At 42.9% G+C, this 27,914-nt stretch overlaps 1 protein-coding gene across 1 annotated transcript; it reads right to left on the bottom strand.

Moving 5' to 3' along the window:
* Positions 1 to 227: 227 nt before the first annotated feature.
* On the bottom strand, positions 228 to 27,914 carry EGLN3 (egl-9 family hypoxia inducible factor 3). Its single transcript, XM_056133684.1, has 5 exons — positions 27,209 to 27,914; positions 6,934 to 7,053; positions 4,912 to 5,048; positions 1,669 to 1,742; positions 228 to 663 (listed from the first exon to the last, which is right to left on the bottom strand). The coding sequence occupies exons 1-5, from the start codon at positions 27,563 to 27,565 to the stop codon at positions 632 to 634; spliced, it is 720 nt and encodes a 239-aa protein (XP_055989659.1). The 5' UTR covers positions 27,566 to 27,914; the 3' UTR covers positions 228 to 631.

Below are 27,914 nucleotides of genomic sequence, written 5' to 3'. Positions count from 1 at the left end.
AGGAGTGTCCACCCCACCGGACACTTATAATTGATGACTATGACAGCAGCCCTTTCTAGAGGTAATAATGTCATTAAGTTGTGATAATTCTCCAGAATCCCCACAAACCCTGGAGAAAGAACATCTGGAAATTGTTCCGATGACACAAATTGGTTTCCTGCTGTGAAAGCTTTAATGCAATCTCTCTGTAACATGTGTCACCAGTTGTTTTTTTCTTCTTCTTCTTCTTCTTCTTCTTCTTCTTCTTCTTCTGCAACCTCCGTGTTTCAATTCAGGAATCATAGATAAAGTGCAAATAAGAGTCATTCCCTCGCCCATGCTTCTGGGCTCTTGTTTTGGAGAGCCAGCATCACCCAATCTATCAGTTAAACCACCAGCCAGGTAGATCATCTGCAGGTATTTCTGGAGTTGGCAAATGAGTCCATCTGGCTAAGACAGTATCTGAAGACTGATGTAGTCTTGTCAAAAAAAAAAAAAAACCACAAAGTACCATAGGCAAGACAGGGATGTGATCAATGCAAGCAGTGAGGGGAAGTTCGAGTCATAGAAGAGGCCATTTTTGGAACTCAAAGCTTAAAAAATTCAAGAACCATTGCTAAAATGAGTAAGGCCTGTATACTTTCCAGCACAGTCAATCTTCAGTGAGGGCAGATTCAGATTTCCCTGGGTTGGGGACAGAAAAGAGTAAAGAAGGCAATGGATCAGATCTGATTAATGTTACAAGGGTCACCAAAAGATCTTCTAATCAATATTTCCCATCTTACATAATAAAGTTGGGTGGACTGCTTCCTGTTAGAGATTTGCACATGTGTTTTCTTTGGTATCTGACAGTAGAGCCCGGCAAGCTACCAAGAGTATCTGGCCCACACGGCAAAGCCTGGCAAAGTACCCGTGATGTATTCAATATGCAAACACAGTAACAACAAGTCTAACGATGGGGACGTTACTGGGGCCACTCAAGCAAATCGATGAACAATGGGAGGACTGTGACTGTGATTGTGACTGACAGTAGATAACCCAATTGGTCATGAGTTATGCAATATTACAATACATCCATTGCAGAATTTTATAAATTAATTTTTCTGCACTCCTGTGCCAATGAATACTGAGTTTTCAAGAGAAGAACATGGTCCGCAACAGTTCACACATTTGCGGGGCCAGAAAATTTACCTTTTCACAAGTCAGTCTAAAGGATCAGACCTCTCAATGCAACGTATTTTGAGCGACATTGCCTTACATTCTGGCCAGAATAACACAGGAATAATGTTAAGTCATATTCAGATTTCTATTACATAGCCCAATTTTTATACTGAGGCATATACTACACCAACATTAAAAATTAAGTAGATCTGGTCTTTATCATATCTCCTTTATAACGTGCCCAAACCATGTGTAAGTATATGTTATGTTCAACAAACCATTAACAATATAACTTTCTCATCAGGTATAATCCATCATGTAATGTCCTTAACATTTTCTTCTATTTTTTTTCTTTGCAAAGCTAAGATGGGGTTTTACAGGATTAAGCACATCAAGATATTTATGCATCTGACATCAAGTCATACTATACTTGGAACCAAAGAGTATATAAGAATACACATAAAAATTGTGAACAAAAGTCATGGATAAATTTGTTCTAAAGTCACAAAAGTTTATTAAAACACATACTAGTTAAATTCCTGAATTTCTTCTTGGCTTCTGCTCTTTCTTCAGCATCAAAGTACCAAACGGTCATAGCATATCTGTTAAAAAAAAATTAGATATAAGAGGCTTAAAAATTCTTCCTCAAAATAAAGAAAAAATCTATAATCTTTCATCAGAATCAACATGTGAAGTTTTCTCTATTATTGGAATTCCATCATAATTTCAACTTCATATAAATTTCTCTGATTTCCATCCTATTTAAGTGTAATAAAAACATGTAAGAATTTCCAAGTATGTGCCAAGCATTAGCCTCAACAACTGAAATTCAAACGATGATATAAATCTGGCTCTTCCTGTCTCTTCCAAACTCTAGCCAGGGAGACAGACCTTTCAACTAATAAAGCAACACATCTACCAGAAATGACTAGATGCCTGAAAGAGACCCAGGTTGGTAGGGAGAACACAGAGAAGAGAAAGTGACTTTTTTTTTTTTTTAGTGAGACACCATGAGGCACAGTTGTAGACTTACAAACTTTTGGGTTTGGGTTTCAGTTATACAATGATCAAGTACCCATCCCTCCACCAGTGCCTATTCTCTACCACCAATCAATCCAGTTGCCCTCCCACCACCCCAATCTCCCCCCACCCCATCCCACCTCTATGGCAGGGCATTCCCTTTTGCTCTCTCTTTCCTCTAGGGTGTTGTGGTTTGCAATAGAGGCATTGAGTGGCCATCGTGTTCGGTCTATTCGAGTGAAACTTTATTTATTTTTTAATTAATTAATTAATTAATTTTTTGCTTTTTGGATCACACCTCATGATGCACAGGGGTTACTCATGGCTTTGCACTCAGGAATGACTCCTGGTGGTGCTCAGAGGACTATATGTGATGCTGGGGATTGAACCCGGGTCAGCTGTGTGCGAGGCAAATGCCCTACCTGCTGTGCTATCACTCCAGCCTCAGTACTCGAGTGAAACTTTAAAACACTGATGCAGGCACTGCAAACCACATTCAAGTGTGAGCCACCAATGATGTCAATGTGTTAAAGACAAGTAGCCTAGAGATAGTACATGGGTAAGGCACTTTTCTAGCACGCAGCTGACTTGTTTAACTTCTGACACCACATGATTCCCAGAGCCCTGCAGGAGTGATCCCTGAGCAGAGAGCCAATAGTATCCTGAGCACAACTGAGTGTGACCCTCAAATAAATAAACATTAAAGAAAATTGCTTATGGAAGGGGTTGGGGAGAGATGAAGAGAACAAGAAGTGATGTAATGACAGTGAGGAGGATTCTGGACAGTAAGAGATGGTTTATCAACTTTGCAAAACTCATAAATATCAATGTGATTTTCCAGTTGCTGCAATAGTAATAATTTTTTTAAAAAGATTAGAAATAGAACAACTGATGTAAACAACAGGACACTTGCAAGTTCCTGGCTTTCTTTCCTTTAAATGACATAGTCTTGGACACTATGACAAACATGTACTACAATAACGATGCCCTCAAGCTTTCTCTTTCAGTCTCGTTTAATTTGCTTTATCCCATCCAGAGGAAAGATGGCAACAGGAGTGATTTCATGCTTGAGTTTTCAAAACATAACATTTTATAATTATTATTAGCCACTGGAATTTCTATTGCACTTTATATTTTCCAAGGGCTTCCTATCAACATTTGCTAATCTTTTCCCTATAAGTCTCATTGCCAAAGGACTGGGCAATAACTAGAAAATTCTGTGCAAATTACAGGGCCTAATTACTGCCCCCCCATTAAACAAGTCAGAAGCAGATTGCGGTGTCAGAATAAGTTACCTGCTCACCTACGGCACATTCCAATCTGGCATTTAATAATCTACTCTGGGGTTCAGACCTGTGATTTCTAGTGGGGGCTAGTTACAAATCTTTACACATGTGATTTTAATTTAATTAAGTTTGTTAATGTTTAATCCATCTTCTACACAAGTTCTCGCCTCCTGCCCTCAAAACTTATTCTCAATACAAACTGTACCATAACCAATACTCCTGTGCAGACTGACTTACTGCTTTAGTCATAAAGGAAACATCTGAAATTGAAATTAGGTGTCAAATTCAATATTAGGAATGAAGACACCCGTCTGGTTAGGGGTGGTTAAAAAATGTCAAGAATGTCCTCTATCTTTTCCTACAGGAGAAGAGGAGGGAAACTTTAATCAGAAATATTTATTGACAGTCATACTAGAAGTGTACCTCAGAGACCAGTCCCTGAATTTATTGATTACCCTGGCATCTACCAGTCTGTAACTTGCCTTTCCTTCTCTGTAAAATCCTGTAATATTGTGACTGTAACAAGACAGTTGCTTTGAGGACATGAGTCATCCTCCTCAAGTGAATTGAACTTTCATGGTTAAAAATTGAAACTATATCAAGAGGTTTTAGATTAACAATTCTTGCAAGTCATATAACAAACAAACAAAAACTAAGTTGTTCAGTTACTCAGAGAATGTCCACATGTGTGAGTTAAGATTTATGGGGTGAAGGAGAAAGCCTGGGGAGCCCCAAAGAGTTGGAGTGTTGGCAAAAGTCCCAGGTAGATTCAATCACCAGCACACGGTCCCCTAATCGCCAATGGGTATGACCCAAAACTGAACAAGAAAGATGGAAAAAAAAGATGACATTTAAAAAGAAAAATGTCATTGCTGGGACATGATGGGTATCTGGAGAAAAAAAATTAAACTTAAAGAAAAGGTAAACTTTATTGCAAACCATAACACCCAAAAGGAGAACATTGGTGGAGGGGACGGGTACTCAATCATTTTATGACTGAAATGTAATCACGAAAGTTCTTAAGTCTGTAACTGTACCTCATCGTGATTCATACAAAAAAAAGAAAAGAAAAGGTAAAAATGAAAAGTCAGAACAAACTCATTTTCTTTATTTTTTTTCAGGAGGTGAGGTTTTGATGCCACATCTGGCAGTACTCAGGACTTATTCCTGCCTCCCTGTTCAGGATCACTCCTGCCATTACTTGGGGATCATGAGGTGGGGGCAAGGGGAGAATCAAACCAGCAGTGTTTAAGTAACCATCTCTCTGGTCACCCCCTACTGTATCTCTTAAAGTTTTTTCTCTGCTTACAATTGACCCAACAACTCATTCAGTGGGAGGCAGACAGAATGCCTTATATGTACAGCCAGAATTCTATAGCCTCAGCCTAACAAGATTTTAGAGAATTCTTTGGGAATGGGTTTATACAAGAAGCTCCCCAAAAGAAATTATGGCCATGGCAGTTACCTGGTGGCATAGGAAGGCTGAACTTCATGTGGGTTCCTGCGGTCTGACCAGAAGAACAGGAGTCTGTCAAAAATGGGTTCCACATCTGCTATAAATGATTTCCCTTCTGGAAATATCCGTAGGACCCCACCATGTAGCTGAGGGAGAGCAAGAAGACAAATTATTTTCTGATCTATTAATCTTTAGTATTTCAGGCTACTGTAGAAACAAAGCCATGTTTCAACTTATCTTCCAAGCAGAAATTCCATCCACATTTTTACTACAACCTTATCCTGTATACTACGCTTTATCTCAACTGAAATAGCTCTTCAATTTCCTCATGCCAAATTTCTCACTCCCCATTGCCATGGAACCCACGAACACAAAATGAAGGACACTCTGACTGAATTGTGCACAACTGCCAGTGTTTGACTCATCTCAACCTATACTTCCAAACCTTCAGATTCTTTATGGTTAAATCTGATATTATTAGTTATCGAGGAGGATTTTCTCTTCATTTAGAATTTGTGGCTTTCTTCTGAATGTCCCTAGTCTTCTCACCTTAGAAGTGGTTAGAAGTGACATGAAGTGGCTGGTTAGAAGTGGCATGTTCTTCTTTCTGACCTCTTATGTCATCCCATGTGTACCTTTTATTACATCTTTCACTTTCTTGTTTGAATTTCTTTTTTCTTTCGACATGTATAGCTCATGTATTACTAGATGACCCATACAAGGGTAGAATTCCACACATCAGCACAAAGCCTGGCAATAACAACAGGCACTACAATATGTGTCAGACTATTTCTTAAAGTTTGGGGTTTTATTGTGTGTGTGGAAGGACATGGAAATCTCTCAAGGGGTACTCAAGAGATCCGGTGGCCCTAGCTATGATTCTTGGCCAATCAGGTAAGGGATTCAATGCAAGGGAATGAGCATACAAGTACTGTTCAGAGTTGGAGGTACTAGGGATTACTCAGCAATGTTTGGGGACATCTAGGGTCACACCTGGTGGTGCTTGGGGGACCATGCAGTGTTAAGAATCAAACCAGTCAGCTGCATGTCATGCCAGTGCCTTAATCCCCAGACTGTCTCTCTGGTCCTGTGAATGATATCTTAATAGGCAATGCATTCTTGTTGCTGTGATGCAATTCCACTCCCTTGCCTGTACCACTCTGCAAAACTGAACAGGACATTGGAGAAATATATATTCCATCCATGGTAACAGACAGAAGAGACAAGCTTTGTAACTAATTCACTTGTTTCTGAGGTTTCATTTCCCTTGCAATTGTGACAATTAGTATAGGCCATAACAACAGGAAATGGGATACAGAAACTTCGAAGACAAGTAGTTCTAAAAAGTTCCACAACCTCTCCAACTTCTAAGTTAGCCCTAACTTTCAGAAAGCATACAGATTCCAGACAATGTTTGTAAGTGTAGAACCAGACTTCCTACCTTTATCTATCTGCATGCTCAGAATTACAAAAATATGTCACAAAGCCTTGTGCTTTTATAAAGCCTATTAAACTATGGGAAGAGGCCAACAATAAAAGTGATTGCAGAGAGAGAGAGAGAGAGAGAGAGAGAGAGAGAGAGAGAGAGAATGAGAACTATCAAAATCTTTCTCAAAAATGATTTTATATCCTACAGTTCTATTTGAAGAAGAATCCTCTCAATGTCAGGGCTAGAAGGGAAAAGTGTATATCTTATTCTGCAATGAGAGTTGCATCAGCTCTGGATTAGGCTTCAAAATAAAAACTGATCCCTTAAATCATCAGAAAATAATAGATGGCCTTCTCTTCACCAACCTTTCCTCCCATCTTCTAATAAAGACCCGTTTCCTCCCTTCCATCAAATTAGCTTTATAGCAATCATTTTCAACTCCTCAACTTTAGGATAAATAAACTTCAATACTAAAATCACTGGGAGTGGGATGGGGGTGAGGAATATGAATGAGAAACCCCAGCATTAGGAGATATAAATTCTGAATGGTCATCTAAACCTCCTGTCATTTTCATTATCACACTCTACTCCCACAGAAGTACCTTGGCATCCCAATTCTTGTTCAAATAGTAGATGCAGGTGATACAGCGGCCATCACCGTTGGGGTTGTCAACATGTCGAACATAACCGGTTCCATTTCCTGGGTAGCAAGCCACCATTGCCTATGGAGAGATTCCCCAAAAGGTTAACAAAGCTGAGATGCTCCTCTCTCTGATGAGTAGCTGAGTAACATAGTCTCCTTGAGTGCTGTGTGACATTTATAGGTAACTATTAGGTACTTAGTTTATAGGTAACTACTAGATGTTTAACTGCACAGACAAGATCAAAATTTGGATACTTCAGCATAAAATTTTAACCATCAATTCATACATCACGATTCAACCTAGTGGGAAGTATTCTAAAATATTCCCACAGTTCTGGAACACTTTGGATAGGAAATCTCCTACATCACCATTAGGATGTTTGGTCTCCTTCAGTCATTCTTTCTGAAATAGCAGGTTCTGAGTTCTCACAAAATTAGAATGTCATGCATTTTAGTAGTTATGCTTGTTTGGCACTCATCCTGAACCACGTTTTGCTGTGTCGGAACAATGACTAAAGACACTTGCACTTACAAAGAAACAGGAACCCATTCTGAAGAAGGAAAGGTCAGGTGTACACAATAAAATATTTAGACCGCCACCCCCCCAAAAAAGAAGGAGTGTCAGCCTGAAGCTGTGCCCCAACTTGTTAGCAGAAACAACAGTCAGGTCCCAATAAGAACAAAAAAATAAAATCACAGACATGGGGCAGAAGAGATAATACAGAGTTAAGGAGTTTGCTGCTCATATGGTCTCTCAGCACTGCCGGGCATGATCTCAGAGCTCAGAGCCAGAAGCAAGTCCCTAAACATTACCAGGAATAGTCCAAAACCAAAAGTTTCTTAATGATTGTCTTCTCCTTGATCATAATGATCAAATTATATGAATACCTCAAGTTCTCTTCCTTTACAATTCTGAAAATTACTCTTATAGGATTACTATTAAGAGCATTACCAATTTCTAATTGCTCCATGAAAAATTTATAAAAAAAGACTAAGTGCAAAAAGTGAGTTTTCCCCCCATAGGACACCACAACAGTGCTGCAGTATTTTTGAAATAGTAGGATATATAAATGAAAAATATTAGAAACTTGCAATGAAAGAGGTGAAAGGTACATTTTCCTGTGTTGTTCTCTGATGCATTCTTGATCCCTGAACATTACCTGACACACAGAAGGTATCTATTTAAAACCCGATAATTATGGAGGCCAGAGAGATAATACAATGGATAGGGCACAGGCCTTGCATGCAGCCGACTCATGTTTGGTACCCAGAGCCCACCAAGAGCAATACCTGAGTACTGCTCGGTATGCTTCCAAAACAATAACAACAACAAAAACTAAAACAACTTGACTTGATAATTTTTTAAAATGGATAAATTAGAAAATGGCTCTCTTTTCTAAAGAATACCTAGATTATTAGGTAATGATTTTTATATTTAGATCCACAAATTATTGTCACTTTAAAAACTTATCTTTAAGACTTAAGTTGCAATTTAAGTCTTATATTTCCTTCTGAATGGCTGGGACGGTAGTTTTACTGGCAAAATATAGGTACAACAAGGGCATCCATGAATGAGCCTTGATGTGCCTCGTCATTCCCAGTAGTAGCATGAAAACATGAACTGGGCATGTACTCAAAATGCTTCACATATGCTACAGATGAGAACAATACTAAATGCTGAACAGTAACCTGATTTACAATGATCTTCATGCTTAAATCACCATCTCTCTCAAACTTTATATCCCCTTACAGCTAGCAATCCCCATATCCTTCCTATGAACATTTAAAGTGTCAATGCAATGTCACGAACAGCGGATGTTAGGCTGGTGGCTTTAACTTCTTTCTGAAGGTTGGATTCTGAAGTTACTGCAAGCAAGACCTAACAAAATGACAATAAGGCAAAGAACGGAAATGGGTGGTAGACAGAAATGATGGGCCTTGCTGGGGAAGAAGAGAAAAATGAAGTCACCTATAATGATTGAGGAATTACTGATCCCTGGAAGCAGCTATTAGGATTATATGAGCCACCACTGAGTCAATAATGAAAGTCACTTAAGCCACAAACAATTAAAGGCTGGATTTCTTGCCACCGAAGCCTCTCCCCACTGTGAAGCCCTGGAAAGAAAAAGTCCTCCATCAATGCTGCATAATCTAAGACTCTCAAACAGCTCAACTCTAAAGAAAAGGTCAGTGGTTTGGATACCTGCCATCCATCTCATCCTGCAACTAATTGTGTGATCTCAGGTTTCATTCATTTTGTCTTTTTGGTGTCCCTCCCGCCCTCCAGTCTGTGTGTGGGGAGCACACTCAATGATGCTCAGTGCTTACTCTTGACTATGCACTCAATAATTACTTATGGTGGGCTTGAGGGACCATATGGGGTGCTGGGGTTTGAATCAGCCGCATGCAAGACAAGTGCCTTGTCCTCTATCATTGCTCTGGTCCCAGGCTTCATTTCTTTTCTGTAAAGGGGGCTTGGGTTATGTGGCCTGTGACGGTCCAAGAACATCTAAGACAACAACCTCAAAAGAAGCAACAGAGTTCTTCAGGGAGTAGGAAATACCTATGCACATCAGGATTCCCCTTAGATTCAATTATGGAAAGAAAAAAAGTAGACCCCTCAACTGCTGCCTCCTGAAGGACCAATCCAGGGGACTAACTTTTCAGAGTAAAGCCCTCATGTGTCTACAAAGCATCTTTGCCAAAGGGAGAGTACAGAGAGTATTTTATTCTAGCTAAGTGGATCTTCATCCTCTCTCCTGGTTCCTGAAGGAATAGCGCCTAGTTGCAAACAATGGAAGGAAATCATTGTGGGCCTCAGTGGGCCTGTAGTAACTACACTGGCTAATTTTTATCAGTGTTTTTCTGGACAGGAGCCACAGGAGCTGGATGGGTCCTGGCTTGAGCACATTCCCAGCAATTTATTGGTCTTCGACACAGTCTAATACCAGGAGGCAAGGGATATACCGAGAAGTGAGTCTCACTTCCTTAACTTGTCTTCTGTGCCAATTTGTGCACGGGGCAGAAACAAACCCCGGAAAGAGATCAGTTCAACTGAGTTGCTATCTAAACCTCATCAAACCCGGGAAAGGATTTAGAGTGTACAAAGGAAGAGAATGCTTCAGAACAATAAGATCAGGGCCAGAGTACTTTAATTATCATGTGGCAAACATGCCAAGAAATACTGACACTGATCAGGAAGACATAGCATCATTATTGTAGACTTTCTATTTATCAAACTTCCGGACAGGATTAATACATGAAGTTTATAGGAGTTCAGTAACCTACCATCACACCTACAAGCTAATCCTATAATTCTATTCCTAGGTGTGCGGATAAATTCACACATCCCTCTTATGCATTCACCGAACTTGCTCTGCGGCCCACCCCTGCCCCACACTATCCCCAGAGGCCTCCCCATAGTTCTGAAGCAAAAGGATTTATTAACAGAGGAGTGAAGTCTCCGACATTCCCACACTGGGTCTATACCAAAGGAAAGCGTGTCAAAGATACCTAGGCATTGTGTCCAAGAAGAAACAGTACATGGATTCCTGGAAGATATACATTGATATATTTGAATAGTCAAATCCAAGTAATATAGTCAGTTCCCCCAAAAGCTACAGAGGGAAAAGCAAAGAGCAATTGGTTCTGTTCAAAGTTACTGTTGAACTGCCTCCATAGAACACTACTTTTAGAAGAAAGAAAGAAAGAAAGAAAGAAAGAAAGAAAGAAAGAAAGAAAGAAAGAAAGGAGAAAAAAAGAATCAGCCCATCAATTCTGAAGGTAAAGTTGAAAACTCAAAGTTCCAGATTCCCATTCTGAGGCCTTAACAGAAAGCTATTGATCAAGACGAACTCAGCTTGACTATTGTGCACAAGTGATAGCACAGTGGGTAGGGCATTTGCTTTGTAGGTAGCCGACCAGGTTGACCCGGGTTCAATTCCTCCACCCCTCTCAGAGATCCCGGCAAGCTACTGAGAGTATTTTGCCCACATGGCAAAGCCTGGCAAGCTACCCATGATGTATTTGATATGCCAAACACAGTAACAACACATCTCACAATGGAGACGTTACTGGGTCTGCTCGAGCAAATCGATGAACAATGAGAGGACAGTGCTACAGTGCTTTTTTTTTTAACTTTTTTATTGAATCACCATGAGATAGACCATTACAAAGCCATTCGTGATTGGATTTCAGTCATACAGTATTCCAATACCCATTCCTCCACCAGAGTACATTTCCCAGCACCAGTGTCCCCAGGTTCCCTCCCATCCTCCCCCCCCCCAACCCCTTGCCTGCCTCTGTGACAGGTGCTTTTCTCTCTCTCTCTCTCTCTCTCTCTCTCTCTCTCTCTCTCTCTCTCTCTGTGTTTTAGGCATTGTGGTTTGCAATATTGATACTGAAAGGTTATCAAGAATATCCCTTACCTACTTAACCCTCAGATCTTGTCCACCGTGATCATTCCCAGCTACTATTGTTACACAGGTCTCTATTCATTTTCAAACTAGAAAAGTGGTGATTCTAATTGGAAAATGGATGGAGCAGAGATACCATCTGCTTCATACTTTTAGTCTAAAATGATCATTTGCTGACTGGAGGTCTTCCATTTGAGGGGTTGGGATTGGGTTCTTGGGCCCCATCCTGTGGTGCTCAGGGGCACCCTGATCAGTGCTATGGAAGAACATGTGGTGCCAAGGATCAAACCAGTGTTGTGTGCATGCAAGGCAAGTGCCTCACCTCCTCTATCTCTGACCTTTAACTAATGACTTTATGCTTCAGTTTTCTCATCTGAAAAAAGGGTTTGTGAAATGCTTATCACAAGTTTGGCACAAACTGCAGCTTAATCTCGCTATTTTTATAGCTGATATGCAAGTTCTCATTTTCCTCTCAACTGGGGTTCAAAACGTCTCTCCTTCAGAGACCTGACTACTTAAGTGCTTTACAACTTCAAATCCAAGGCCAGCAAACTTGCGAAAGCTTTTGGCATCTGCGAGTAAAGGAAATTGATTGATCTAATTTATATGTGGATAACAATAGCTTAGGTGACAAACTAGCCTATGTTTGTAGTCAGTGGTGAGTGGAGACTCTAGGGACCATTTTCCTGGGTCATTTGTGTTCAACACATATTTTAACACACACAACTAAGGCAACAGTGAGCAGGGCAATGTCACAGTTGAATACTTCCATCCTGTATTCATAAAGGCACCTTTGGGGGCCAGAGAAATAGTACAGAGAATAAAGGGTAGTGCTTGCCTTGCACAGGGCTCACCTGGGTTCCATCTCCAGCACCACATACGATTGCACTTCCAGGAGTGATCTCTGAGTACAAAGCATGGAGTAAGCCATGAGCACAGACAGGTATAGCCAAAACACCAAAACCAAACAAACAAAACAAAAGGCGCCTTTGGAGGTGCTCCACTTAGTAATGCATCTGAGGCATTATCAGTAACAGGAACAAGGGCACCACATGGGCCAGCATCAACTCTAAAATGAACTTTTTCTACTTAAAAATAAATTTTAAAAACTTATTAAAAAAATCCCTAAATATTCACACTGATGCATGCAGGCAGAGTCTGAGACAAACACCAGAACTGGAATAGAATGGATTTGCAAGTTTTTTACTTGAGAATAAAAATAAATAATAATGCAGCTGAATTGAGGAGAACTGTACAGTAGAGCACTCGCCTTGGAAGTATGAGCCTGTGAGACTGCAAGACAGACTAGGCATCTAGGTACATGCCTCTGTGATCCCTGCACTCCTGCTGTGTAAGATTCTTGGTGCCATGGCAAATGTGTGTGACCTTTGTGACACACAACTAAAGTGTGTATGACCCCGGCCACTGAAATGAATGCAGGTGTGGGGGTGATTGAGGAGGGGAGCAAGGACAAGCTAAAGATAAATAAAGCCAAAGTGCCAGTTTCCATTTGGTTCTAGAAAGGAGTCAGAAAACTCCAAATATCCTTTCAGAGGCAAGTTACCTTATATCCAGGGCATGTGGAAAGTAAACTAATTGTTGCTTTTTCCTCATTTTCCTTGAGAATGTGATCTTCAGAGGTCCACTGTTGATACTTTAATTCCTACAGAACCACCTCAGAAGTTATCTGTGTGAGAGGACAGAAACTCTGCAAAGCCTTCTAAAGCTTTGAGCAAATGCAGTGGAACAGCACCAGATTGCCACCAGCTCCACCTCTGGTATGAATCCAAAGAGAAACTCTCTGTGTGACTACTCTCGTAAGCATTCAAAGTGCTATCAAATTTGTATACAATCATTTTAACTTCATCTAGATTGGCACAAAGAAATGAGATGTAGGGGAATGTGACACTTCGGAAGAAGAAGTAGGAACTTCGCACACATTATGACTATTTATCTTGCCACCTTGCTCATCTATCTTATTTAAGAGCAAGTCTGGCTATTTCCTTCCTCCTCATGTGCCTGCAGTTCAAGATTGATGTCACCACACAGGGAGAAATCGGAAACACATCTTGGGTGGGTCATAACACCAGCCAAATCCAACTAGCATACTCCACACTTTCCAAAGCTTTCCTACCTGAGCAGGTAATTTGGAAAATTCAAAATGCCAGTCAAATCAGTAATCTATTCAGCAACTCCCAAGTTATCCATGACTAACAATTACTTCTGCCTTTCTCCTCTGCTCTAAAGCCAAAGTGAAAATTCCTCATCCTGATCCTGTCCCAAGTACCTACACCTAACCTTACCTCCAACCCAGAGGACTGCCATCCTGTTTGGATCTTGTACTAAGGCAGGCACTTTAGTAATTTGAACAAAGAGAGGTTATATGGAGGCAGTTTCTCAGGTGATGGGTCTGCCTATCCCTCCTGGGCAGCAATGCCTGACAGGAAGAGCATTTACCACCCTTATTGCAGAACCTGGCTTCAGGGTTTCCTTTATCAACTAGGGGGCAGCTCTGGAATCATTCAACCAACCAAAAACCCGTATGTGATATTTGATTTTTAGTAGGTCTACAAAGTGACCTCGGGTTGGAGTGACAGCATAGGAGATAGGGCTTTATAGGGCTTTTGCCTTGCACACGGCCGACCCAGGTTCAATTCCTCCATCCCTCTCAGAGAGCCCGGCAACCTACCAAGAGTATCCCGCCCTACTCGGCAGAGCCTGGCAAGCTCCCCGTGGCATATTTGATATGCCAAAAACAGTAACAACAACAAGTCTCAATATGGAGACATTACTGGTGCCCACTGGAGCAAATAGATGAACAACAGGAGGGCAGTGCTACAGTGCTACAAAGTGATCTCAGATTCTTAAAATTAAAGAGCTGGGCTCCATCCCCAAAATAACACACACACACACACACACACACACACACACACACACACACACACACACACAGTCTGCATAAAATGCCAGGTTCACCAGCCTGTGGAGTCTGTCCTAGATCAAGATTCAAAGATTTGATTCCAGGGGACCCTGCATTTCCTGCATGAACTTGAGTGACTCCCCCCCCCCGCCCCCCCAGAAGTTACTGAAACTCTCAGAGGCAGGAAGAATTTAAGAGATGATTGTCATTCCTTTCTAATTAATGGCCCATTCCTCTCCTTGGAAGGGATTCAACCTGGGCCCAGCAATTAGGCACAGTCAACAGACTCTGAGCAGGACAGAGCAAAGCAGGCAGTTTGGGTTTGGGGCGGTGGCCCTTCCCCCGTCCGCGGACGCCTGGCCTGGCTCGGGGCCAGCCGGGTGAGGGCTGAGTGACAGGGCTACGTGCACTGCGTGCGGTGGCGCTGGCCCACACCCGAAGCGCACACCACACCAGCGCGGGCGCGGGCGCGGGCGCGGGCGCGGCGCGGGCACAGGGTAACCAGCAGCACCGCACTGGGGAAATGCTCCCACGCCTGCTCCCAGGCAGCGGGGAAATCCTCAGCCCGCTTCAGCCCAGAAATGAAAGCCAGAAAGACACATCTCCTTTGGGATTCTTCCTTAAGAGTTACAACAGATCTGCTGAGGATGAGAGTGCTGGAGGGTGGTACCCGACATATACGGGCATTTGGAACTGCCCGGCGCTGGGAAAGGCAGCAGCTGCGATCCGCCCGGTGTCCCACTGTTCACAAATTCTCATTAATCCTGGAAGCCATCATGCTAACTTACTCCTATAGAAAACTTCACGAGTAATCCCTGGGGCAATATCCGGATAGGGACTCAAACTATTTCACTCCCTTTGATGTGAGAAACAGCCTTATTAGAAAAATTAAATTTTACCTGTTGTTATAGAGGCTCTAAATATTTGAAACAAGGGTGAAGGGAGAGGGTGTTTATGATTACAAAATAGTCGAAGAATGAAGTATGATTATCAATACACTCCCATCTATATTAATTCTAAAATACTTGAAATCCATCTTAAGTAGAGTTGGTAAGGTAAGACTTTGTTCATGAAAAATAAGGTGGTCACGGATGAAAGAAAGTCATTTTGTTGTAGTGGGCATGGAAGGTCAGGTTCTGGTCCTCAAGCAGTCAAAACTGAAAGCAAGGGACTGGGGAGCAAAATAGCCAAATTCAGTAAAAGACTTTATTTAGGGAAACAGGAAGGGAGAGTAAGGCAGGGAAGATCCCCTCCTTAGGGAGAGGTCTCCGAAAGGAGGAGTATGAAGAAAGACTGAAGCCTTTCTCCTCTTTCATTCATATCTTTTTCACAAAGGTGGGTGTTATTATGTCCTAAGAATGTGCACCAATAAATCAGTCAGTCTTGTCCAGCGTGATCATTTCCAACTATTATACTGGTCCCTTCTCTGTTTTACCTGCCCTCCACCTCACACACACTTGTGGTAGATCCCAATCATTGACCAGTTTTCCTAGCCCTGTTTTCCCTGACCTTGGATATTAGTCTTTTCTTATATATTTTTATATACCGCAAATGAATGCAGTCATTCTATATCTGTCCCTCTCCTTCTGACTCATTTTACTCAGCTTGATACACTCCGTGTCCATTTACATATAGAAAGAGAAATGCCCGCCTTAGAGCAGGCTGGGGGTGAGGTGGGGGTGATGGGAGGGAAATTAGAAACACTGGTGCTGGGAAATGTACACTGGTGGAGGGATGGGTGTTGGAGCACTCTATGACTGAAACCTAATCATTAACAGCTTGTAAGGGTCTATCTCACAGCGACTGAATAAAAACATATATAAATAAATAAATAATAAGTAAACCTAGGTATGGTCTAGGTAATCCAGGCGATTAGCCACTTCCTAGGCCTCCTTGATGACCTTCCACACCAGGTGATTCCTTCGTATCCCTAATCTCCTCCTGCCTGTTCCCCTACAGTCTCTATCAGTTTTACCTGCAAGTCTCAGGGAATTTTGAAAGTACTATATCAAGTTACTGCCAACTATGCTAGAAAAAATAAAGCTCAAGAACTTTCTAGGAAACCAGATCTTATATTTACATTCGCACTTTAGCACTTGGAAAAATATCTGCAGACTGAAAGACCCGGCATGCAAGCCAACCACTTGCGCTCATGAAAATGTAGAAGCCCCGTTTCTTCACCAAACACGCCTGGCACTTACAATATTGCTGGCACTGCTGTACGCACATAACAAATACTACCTCATTCATCTTCGTAATGACCCTGGGAGGTAGGAATCATTTTTTGGTGTTTATTTTAGGGGACCACACCTGGTAGTGCTCAGGGGCTACCCCTTAGGTCATGGTGCTCTAGCTTGGCCCCAACAGGAACCACTGCTATATCCATTTCACGGAAGAGAAAACTGAGGTGTAAGGAGACTACGTCACTGGCGTGTCTGCAGTGTGAGGCCTTATCTTGTCCAGGAATGTTTTACCCACCCAGTTCATCTAATGTCCGACATCAACCAACCCACCCTACTTCTGTGGAAATGGAGTTCTGGCTCAGGCTCCTCCCAGCAGCCATATGACTCCGGGGGCAGAGTTCACTGTAGGAGTCTGTGCTGTGCTCACGGTTAATGCCGGATAGATGATCCAGTCTCTCAAGAGAGAGGATCATGTGCTCTCACACACAATTTTCCAGTTTGTGCTCATCCAAAACTCACTTTCTCTCCCGATTGTCCCAGTGCCTCCCTTCCCTGAAATGGGGCAAACACTCCATTGTCATTCACACCACAGAGGGGTTTCACTCACTTGTAGAGTTCACTGCAACTTGTGGTTCTGAAATATTCAGTTTAGGTTGAAGAGATGGTACAAGAGTTAAAGCACTGTAGCACTGTCCTCCCATTGTTCATTGGTTTGCTTGAGCGGGCACCAGTAACATCTCCATTGTGAAACTTGTTACTATTTTTGGCATATTGAATATGCCACGGGGAGCTTGCCATGCTCTGCCCAGTGGGTGGGATACTCTAGGTAGCTTGCTGTGCTCTCTGAGAGGGACAGAAGAATAGAACCAGGGTCGGCCACGTGCAAGGCAAAAACCCTTCTCGCTGTGCTATCATTCTGCCTTAAAATGAGGCCAACCCCAGTTCAATTCCAGGCATCATGTAGAATCCTGCAGAACTGTTAGGAGTGATCCCTAAGGGCAGAGCCAGGAGTAAACTCTGAGCAAGGCAGGTGTGGCCTAACAACCCAACCCCCTAGTCCCTAGCCCCAAAAGAAAAAGAAAAGAAAATTCAGTTTACTGATCCAAATATTAGAAAGCATGACTAAGCAATGCTTAACATATGGTGGGAGGTTCCTTGAGGTTTCCCAAATGACCCAAAAATATTTTGTAGTTTTGGTTTGAGCAACGAACAAACTCAGGTGTCATTCCTGCTTGAACTCCTGGTTTTTCTCTACTAGAGAAACTATTGGAAGATATAGCATCATCCCTACTACCCTTCTCTTAATTCATTTTATTTACTGGTTCTCAAATGTGAACATGGATGTAACTCACCTGAAAGACCTGGGAGTTTCCCACTTATTGAGAAGTCTGGGAATTTGCGATTGCTGCCAAGTGTCAGGCGAGGCTGAGGCAAGCGTCAGGCTTTTGAGAATCCAGACTATTTTTGTGGCAAAACTAAGAGCTTTTGGGAAAGGCTTCAATCCTAAAGTACAGTGGCACTAGTTAGTTTGGGGAAACGGAGGTGACAGGGAGCAGTGAGAGGAAGTTCCTAGGATAGTTTCTGACCAGGTCTGCAGTGTTATTCCTCAAGTCAAAAGGTACTGCAGCAAAACTGCAAAGCCACTGAGGGACCCCATCCTGTCGCTGGTGCATGTGTCCCTTTTCAAAAGTCCAGGGCGTGATACTGAAAGCACCTATTTGCCCTTTCACTTGGAAATTCACTCTTGATTTTCTATAGATTCGTTATGATCCCACGAGTAGATGGATGTGGTCGCATCCATGTTGCAGACGAGGTAGGCGAGTGCTGACTTGCCCAAGATCACAGGGAGATGAAATACAACATCAAACATCTGTTCCTGTGCCTGGTAAGAGGTGCTGGGGCTAAGTTAAGCTAAAATGTTAAAACAAGAAACATGGTGGTGGGTGTGCAATGGTAATCCTAAAAGAAGGTGTTGCAGATCAATAAAGCCACCAAATAAATGAATGTAGAGAGGGGGGCCTCAAAGGAGCTCCATACAAAAAGGGGTGGGGTGGGGGCTAAAAATAATAAAGACAAAAGGCCAGAGAGATAGTACAATAGGGAAGATGCTTGCTTCACATATGGCTAGCCTGGGTTTGACTCTCCTCACCAATAATGGCCCAAGGAATGAGCCCTGAGCACTGCCAGATGAGCCACCCTGCAAACTTCCCTTCTTCCCCTTCCCACCCACCCCAACACACACACCAAAATAGTAAAGCAGAAGTAAGGTAAACAAATAAAAAGCAACCATCATCCTTATTCATAAGAAGAAACTGATACCATGAGATGTTACTGGCCAGGGACAGACCCAGGTCTCGCCTCACATCTGCAGGCTCCTCTTGACTCTCTGAGCCAGACCTATACATGAGCTGTGTGACCTGGTTATTAACTGAGGCAAAACCCAGAACTTCAGACTTGGGGGACGGGCGGGGGGGGGGGGGGTTCTTTGAAAAGATCTCTCACAGCACATTACTTTAATAAAATCTTTTCACACTCCAGGCATCAAATCAGGGCCCATCTGGCAAAACCTTTTGTTTTCCCTAAAATATTTATAGCTTTTGGACACCCTGACAGCCTTTGAAATCACAGGGCTTTTAAAGATGCAATTTAATCAACAAGCACCTATGAATTACAAGCGACTGTTTGAAGCATTAAAAGTCTGCATTAGGTTTAAGAGTTTTTGTCTTCAAGGAGTTAAGACGTAAATAATGGAGGGCAGAGTAAGCCACCAAAAATAAATAAATAAATAAATAAATAAATAAATAAAGATAGAGAGAGGGGCCTGGAAGGAGCTCCCTGCAGAAACTTAGGAGCAGAGGGGGAAACTCCAGTGGGGAGGCAGTACGATGGGTTTTGAAGAACAGAGAACAATGGGGAAGCTCATTCGGTTGGGCAAATAGGTTTCCAGCACTGCAGGGGCTGAGTGGGAAGGAGGGTGGTCAGTGGAAGATTAAGTGCAGAAAGGTCAGATGGGGTCAGTTGCGGTCAGAAGCGGGAAGCCTTAAAGGCATGCTAAGAAATTAACAGAATGTACAGTGGACAATGGGGAGAGAGCCTGGTGGTTGCTGTTGCTGTTTTAAGCATGGAGAGGCGGCATGATTGGAGTTGGAGTTCAGTCTTCTTACACTCTGGCAAAAGCACATGGAAATGGATCAGAATAAGAAATGGAGGCAAGCGATGTATGGTTCAAGTGCCAAAAATAAAAACTCTTCAAAATCTGTCTTCATGATTTCTCCTATAAAAATTAAACCCCAAATTTAACAAAAGTGATAAAAACCTGAGATTCCTTAGTAAATTTCAAGAGCAAAAAATGGAGAAATAGGTCAAATTATTGATACAAGTTTTTATTCCTGCCTGAGACCACGACAGACCTTGTTTTAGTACAGCTATGCTCATCCTCTGCAATTACGCAAATTAACCTGCTTTTATTTACCAGCTTTAATAGAAGCAAAGCCATCCCCTCAAAAAGACTCAGGGACAGAGAGGCAGAACAGGGCGTAAGGTGTTCTTGCATGCTACTTGCATGCTTCTGACTCCAGTTTGTTCCCGGCACTGCAGGTTTTCATGAGTACCATCAAAAATAGCCCCCAAGTGTGGTCCCAACACTAAAAAAGAAAAAATTTAAAAGGATGCACTGGGAATTTTGTGAGTACTAGCCCCTCAGGCCTGGAGAGCACAAAGCAAGTGCTCAGAGTGCTTCATGCAGCTGAAAAAGTACATCTTCGTTACTTCCAAGCAGTGCTCGGAGAGGAGAGCATTATCAAGAATACTGCAGAGCAATTTCAAGTTCTCCAAACAAAACCAAACAAAGATTCATTAACACCTGTAACTGAGGTTTTTCATTTTGTTTTCTTCCCACTGGCCAATAATCAAAACCACTGATAGTACTGATGCTCTGTATTTGGGAGTTTTGTGTGTGTGTGTGTGTGTGTGTGTGTGTGTGTGTGTGTGTGTTTATAATAATAATAGTATCTTGACCTCATTTTGATAGGAAAATGAATACTTAATAGGACTTGGGTACATTTACTCCGCAGAAATGAGTCATCGTGTTTGAGAACATGAGTCATCATTTCACCCAAAATATAAAATCTTGACTACAAGTACAAAGGACTAGAGCGTAAGCTTAATGTGCAGGGGGCCTGTTTCCTGACACCATATGGTGCCCCAGCACCAGTGGGAACAGTTCCTGAACACCTTGTTAGAAGAAGCCTCTGAGGACTGAAAAGTGTGGGCCCTAGCCCCCAAATCCTGATACAGTAAGGTAGATTGATCCCTGGCACCACATGGTCTCCAGCCAAACATTGCTGAATGTAGTCTAGAAAAGCCAGGTTATGGGGCCCAAGAGCATTTATCCTTAAGCCCGGACATTGAACACTGGCCCAGTATTCCAGGAGGTGCCAGGGCCCCCTGAGTACTGCCTGGGAGGACGCCCCCTCCCCACCCTTCAAACAACAAAAAAAAAAACATAAAGAAAAAATCTAAAATTGCCTTGATTTTAATGAGTTATTAACATTATAACAAATATGAGGGACACTCAGTAGGTACCAAATTAATCTAAAACAAAATATGATGCTGGAAATCCAGGTATATGTTCAATTAGGATCAGGCTGGTAAAAAAAAAATTGAGATTAAATCACAACCTGCTCTCCAAAAACAAGTACAGGAAGTCACCCATTAGTAGTAAACGAAGATACAAGACTGAGTTAAGTACCATGTTGGTTTAAGATGGAAATAATCTAGGGAAACAAGGGTACACACGTTCTACCTATAACAAACCAAGCTAACTAATCTCCCTTGGCAAACAGACACAAAGCTCTGAATCTGAGCCGAAGCAACGGCTCCTGGCAATCTGCCAAGGCTGAATTCCTTAGTCTGGCATCATAAAATGATTTGTCTGTCGCATTTACAACTCCAGTGTCTCTGGATTCAGCTACCCGCTGGGCACCCCTGGCAGATTCCCAACAGAACACATCTGAACTATCATTACTGTCAGAACATGTGCACTGACAAACACTAGAGAAAAATGACACCCATTTCTTCGAGCAATATTAGTTAATAGCTACAAAGTGCTGCTATAAAGGAATTATTAAGTCCTTGTTATAAGGGTTAACAAATAAGTGCCAACCCATACATTGCTCCTTAGTGTTCAACCAGCAGAGGTCAAGACACCACTTAATTTACCCAAGGTCTCAAAGGTTGTTAAAGGTGAGTGAGTAGAAAGCAGAGGTCATGCCAGACTGAGCAGCTGGGGTTCACAGACAAGGTGCCCTCTGAGCTTGGCCCTCAGGACATATGTGGGGAGCTTGGAGATGCTTCTCACATGTGTTGCTCATTAAAGGTCAGACTCCATCAACACCCCCAGCCCCTTTATGTCTCATCAGAGCTGTCTTCCATACAGGATGTTTCCAGAACTGAGCTGTAATTTGCAGGACTGATTCTTGGTTGCAAATCTTGACATTCTTCTAGCCAGAGACAGGAATCAGGAAAAGAATGAACAAACTGGAGTCAACTAAGGTCAAAAAGGGAAATAATTCATGCCGTGTAAGAGAAAAATGTACAGAGAGGCCACGTAATTCCAGCTAAGTCAGAAGTATATTTAAAACTCCCAAGTAAAGGCTGATTGATGCAGCTATACTGCCAAGGAGGTCCCATCTCCACATCTACCTTTTTCTCAGAGCACACCCTGGCTGCAGAGTCCCTCCCCGCTACACCAACTTTACAGAACACCCCCCTACATCACCCCCTACCCTGCCCACATCCTGCCGGAGATGTGGATCAGGACCGAAATGTAAAACAACTGCTGAATAGCTCTATGACTGAGCAGAAGCAGTTTCTCGTATCCAACTCTGAAAACCAGTATCACTAAAGACCTTCGCCAGATAGAGGCTCTGTGACTACATCATGTGTATTATTTTCTTGGATTAATTTTGTTCCTCTAAGAACTTATTTTTTAATGCCAAACCATTTGTATGAACCCTCCATAGTCTTACAAAAATATATTCCGGTATATCAAACTCAGCTTCTCCTCTCCCTAAAAAATACACCTCACTTAGAAATGTTTAAGATTTCAGTTGAGGGGCTGGAGCAATAGCACAACGGGTAGGGCATTTGCCATGCACACGGCCGACCTTGGTTCGATTCCCAACATCCCATATGGTCCTCTGAGCAGCGCCAGGAGTAATTCCTGAGTGCATGAGCTAGGACTAACCCCTATGCAATGCAGGGTGTGACCCAAAAAGCAAAAAAATAAAAACAAAAACAAAACAAAACAAAAATTTCAGTTGAGGAAATGCCATTTAGGGTATCTAGACCTCACACAGACCTTTCTTCAAGAAGAGGTCTTCTGGGACCAGGCAAGAGTATTTGTAAGATATGCCTGAATCCACATGCCTGAGTACCACCCCTCACCAAGTTGACAGGCCTTTTTGAGCCAAGGTGAGACCATTAGACATCCTCCCAGAGAATGAAAATACAGAGTCCAAGGAATTATAGTCAAGGGTTTGTTGATCTGGAACTGAGGCTGTGGCAGCTATGTGGGGTTCTCATCTTCACCCATGTATGTTGCAAAAGCAATAACTGCTGGACAGAAAGGAAGAGATGAGAATGAAAGTGTACATGCAGAGAAGCAAAGACAGGAGCCATAAAACTACTGAGAAAAGAATGAACAGATCAGCTGACCAAGATGCTTAGGACTGTCTGGATCCAATTTCTGGCTTCAGTCCTCGGTGAACTGTGATTACATTTCCTGCACTTGGGACTTGAGAGAGATCCTGATCTTTGAAATACATGATCCTACTTTGATTAAAGTATCTTGCAACCATGATAAGCTCCACTGAGCAATATATATTCCTGACATCACACAAGAAGGGTGGGCCAAAACTGTTATTGCTGAATAGGAGGAACAAATCCATCACTTTGCAACAGTTTCTTTGATGCCTAAGTTACTGCTCACTCATCATTTCTCTGTCTGGTTTTCAGGAAAGAATTGAACTATCAGTTTACCCCATAACACCATCATGTAAAAGTCAGGGAGTTCAACCACTAAATTAACTAACAAATACTTTCCCTGCACACAAGAGTTAAGAAAACATTAGCACAGTGTTCCAGTTTTTCTTCTTTCTAGGTACTAATCTGACCCACTTCAATATTTAAGCTTTGTAGTTTTTTTGTTTGGGGGATACATCAAGCAGTACTGGGGGGCACCATGCAATGATAGGGATGGAGTCTGGACTTCTGGAATGCGTAACATGTATACTATCCCTCTGTGCTATCTCCCAGTCAGCGGTTTTGTCTTTTTTCAAGCCAGATAGTTAATCAAGTGTGAACTAGGAGATACTACAATTCAAAAGCAGGTACAAATGCGAAGTGTATGCGGCAGGCCTGTGAGCCTTGGTATCCCCAACCCCTACATAGCACCCCACACAATACTAACTGTAAAAATTAGAAGATGAAGGAATAGATCATAAAAGTTAAAAAATATATACTCTTGAATGAGATTTGGATTAGAACAAAAATCTCTCTGACACCCTTCTAACAGAGGTTCTGGATTTGTGAATACCCCCATGTACTTTAATTCTTTTGTTAATACCCCACTCCCCAAAAAGTTTTAACTATTTCCCCTCATTTTACACTTGGTAAAAACTAAACAACTTTGATCTAAGGTGTCATAGTAATCCCTCAGTTAAACCCTAACTTCTGTGAAAAGCGACTGCTTACCAATGATTCTGTGACCTTGGTAAATAATCTGGTCAATTTTTGATGCTATTATTATAAAGAATAAAGTTTAAAAAGTGTTTATAAGTTTTTAGCACAGTGCTAGACAGAGCAAACTGCTCAATAAAAGGTCGCTATTATGATTAGAGCTACTTCCTAGTGAGTCGAGAGTGAGATGCTTTACAGAAGGACTTTTGGTTCCATAAATTACACGTTCTCTGGAAAACAGCCATTTTCAGTGTCTAGGCAGCCAAAGCAAAAGGAGCAAATTATGACCAATATTTATCTTGGATATGATCTAAATTCTCCAAAAGGGAGTAGCAAATAAATCTTTTGATAGCTTGAAAGCAATGATCATGCTTAAAGTTAGGGGGCGCCATACTGCTGTAGTACAGTATGGAAAACCACTTCCCCCAAAGGGGTTTAGGCACCTTGTAAACAATTTCTGACCAGCAACAATTTTTTGGCAAGAAGGAGAAACCTAGTTCCTTACATACTCTTCCACAAGTCTGGGGAAGGGGGAGTAAGGGGCAGGGGGAGAGAAGTATTAAATTAGGATCAACGCAATAATAATCGTAATCCCTCCAAATTTGAAGTGCCTGAAAACACAATGGTTGAAAATGGATGAAAGGTGTTCATTATGATTAGCCTTTCCACATTTACATTTGAAATATTTCAGAATAAAAAGTACAAATAAAAGTTTTTAAATGAATGTATGAATTCTGCCTTTCAAAGATTTTGTTTTTGCTGAAAAAAAAAAACCTGCTTTAAGGATCGATACAGTAGGAAACTGAGGTCTCTATCACTACTCTGGGAAGCAGCCCCCAAAGGAAGACTCTCTAGGGAAAGAAAAGTAAGAAAAGGAAGGTTTAATTTTAAGTGATACTAGTGATCTTCAAACAAGAGACCCAAAGCCATCGGACATTACTAGGGAAGCTTCTTTATACAAGCAAGTCAAGCAAAAATTTTTTTGACCCCACTAATTGTTTGCTTAAGCATGTTTTTCATTTAGTTCTAGTTAGTCAGAATATCCTAACATAGAGATGATTTTCTTTCAGGAATGAAAGAATGAAGAGCTCCGAGGTAAAACAGAGAGAGGTGACCTCAAAATCTGGGTACAGACCAACATTTCTTCAACGAACAAAAGGTGAATTTTCTCCTTTCAATTAAGAATTTAGCTCCTGAGAGGGCTGATTCAAAACTTATTTGTTCTACCCCCAAAGCCCATAACTGAAGTCATATATGGAGATCTTTTTCCCCCATCTAGATATACACAGGACTCTTCATTTCATCTCAAAAGTGAATTTAATTTAGCCGCAGACTCTATGCATCACTATCCATTAGATAAAATGTACATAAAAAATACTTAACTTTCTAATATGTTCCTGACAGCTTTCTACCACATAATTCTGACCTCCCTCCAGCAAACTGTGAGTCTACAAAGCTGGGGTTGGAAGCTGCTCACACCTGAGTTTAAGAGATACTTTCAAAGCTGGTATGAAACTATCTACTGTCTAGGCAGAAGCACCTTTACTTACAGAAATGAGTCCCCCACCCCACCCCAGCCTCCACTCCTGTAGGCAGGGTTATCTAACGCAAAAACAAAACTAATCAGGACAAAAGGCTTTCTAGTCCCCCACTAAAGTGAAGGAACAGTCAAGGAACACTACTAGGAGTTCAGTCGAAAGAGTTCAGTTCATTCTGATTTCCTTCCAATTAAAATAAAATTTAGAAGGAAAGCTTTTCTTCTAAGACTTCGTGTCTCCTAAGTGATTTATTTGGGTTTGACTAATAACGAAGCTTTCAAAGATTCTAACCAGGACCTCCTGGCTTCAGAAGTATATACAGCATCATCTACTTTCCCCTTATCTGTTCACCTGCCTCAACCCCTTTGTTTCCTCACGTTTCCAGTCTTCATCTCTTGCCCTTTATTAAGTGTCAACCTCAGACAACTATTGTAGGCTTTTATCACAGAATCAAATCTTCACTTGAGAAATGCTACATATATTGTTTTTAAAAGGTACATAGGTCAATGTTCACCTTGCTTCTCAAGCTTTTTTGCTTGGCCTCAATTGTGTTGAACAGTTTTCTACCACTCTGCATTGCCCCTTGACCAGGCCACAAGAAAAGAAATGCAAGTCATCCAGGACTGCGGAGGGAAACTGGCAGGATTACCACTGATATAAAGACTGAACGACTGGACAATTCCGCAGCACCATGTCATACATCCATGTTTCTGCCCACCTACCTGTGAATGATTCCAAGACAAATCACCACCCAGGGAGTCAACTTTTGGCCATGTGAACAAAAACATGGTTTCTGGTCAGAGAAACATGATACCCTCTCCTGATCACTTACCCAGCTGTTTGGGGTGGCTTTCCCCTCTAATCTATTAGGTAGGAAATGTCAGGTCGGGCTCAGAACCACAAGAAAACTTTCTTGGTCAATAGTGGGTCTAATCGTGTCCTGGATGCAACTTGGAGACGGGAGATCTACCCTTCCACAAGGCAGACTCTCCCCACACCTGCCCAGCCCCACAAGCCAACGGCCACATTGAAAAACCCCAACTGCCTGCATTATGTACTAGAAGTGATTCTGCAGGAACCCGCTTCTGAGCACAATTCAGAAGGACAGTACGGGGGCTTGTGGACATTTAAATTGACGCATTCTCGCACTATGCCACCCAGCCAGAGTCTCTCATCACTTGCGTGAGACCTTTCCCGTCTCTCTGTCTAAAAATCAAACCCTAATCCCGGCTCGTGGGGACTTCACCCCCTGACCCTCACGTCTAGGCAGGACATGCAGATTAGCATGTCTTTCTATTATAGGCCCCTGGCCCAGGTTGGGGGTAGAGGAGCCTGTACACCAAACTAGTTCTGGCTACGTGAAAAACTAAAGTTCGCCGGCAGCCGTGCCAGGGCGACACCACGGACTGCGACACCCGTGCCCGCGCGCGCGTCCTACCTTGGACCTCTCCTTGACGTAGTACTTGCCCAGCCGGCTCCCGCAGCACAGGACCAGCCTGTCGAGAAGGGACAGCAGGAAGCTGATGGCCTCGCAGCCTTCCTCGTTGCCCCCGATCCACGCGATCTGGTCACCCCGCAGGTGCCGCTTGGAGACGCCGGCGCGCGGCCCCGCCAGCTGCCCGTCGCGCAGGACCCCGTCGCCGTGCAGCTGCTTGACGCGCTCCAGGACACAGTCGCCCACTACCTCGCCCAGGAAGTTATCCAGGTAGCAAAAACCGACCGCGTGCAGACACGGCACGATATACTCCAGGGCGATTTTTTCCAGATCCAGCCTCATGCTGTGTCCCAGGGGCATCTCGCGCGCCGCACCGCGTCGCGCGGCGCTCGGGGGAACCCGGCGGGCACCGCAGCGCGAACCGGCGCAGGGAGCGTGACCGGGGGGGTGGGGGGTGGGGGGGTCCGGGAGCGGCCGCAGCCGCAGCCCCGGGAAGAAGGGAAAGTTGCGTGCTAGTTTGGGGACGAGGGAGGCCGCTCGGAGACCCCACGGGGGTGTCCTGCGGGGCTCCGCGACTCGGCGCCGGACTGATCCAGCGGCGAGTCGGGGGGCCCCTGTTGGAGATGCGGCGGCGGCGGCCCGGGGCCGGGAGAGGCTGAGGTCGGGCCCCGGAGCCGGTGGAATCGGGCGGCCCGGCCCCGCCCCGGCC

This window comes from Sorex fumeus, unplaced genomic scaffold (genome assembly GCF_029834395.1).
Source record: "Sorex fumeus unplaced genomic scaffold, SorFum_2.1 ptg000098l, whole genome shotgun sequence".
Taxonomy (NCBI): domain Eukaryota; kingdom Metazoa; phylum Chordata; class Mammalia; order Eulipotyphla; family Soricidae; genus Sorex; species Sorex fumeus.
This window is presented reverse-complemented; position numbering and strand designations above follow the sequence as displayed.

Bases quoted from the DNA above. Each gene is read 5' to 3' on its own strand.
- EGLN3 (XM_056133684.1), bottom strand. From the start codon at position 27,565: ATGCCCCTGGGACACAGCATGAGGCTGGATCTGGAAAAAATCGCCCTG. The intron at 5,049-6,933 runs GTACTTCTGTGG...GCTCTCCCTCAG, and splicing joins ACAAGAATTGGGATGCCAAG to CTACATGGTGGGGTCCTACG. The intron at 1,743-4,911 runs GTAACTGCCATG...TTTTTTTAACAG, and splicing joins CAGCCTTCCTATGCCACCAG to ATATGCTATGACCGTTTGGT.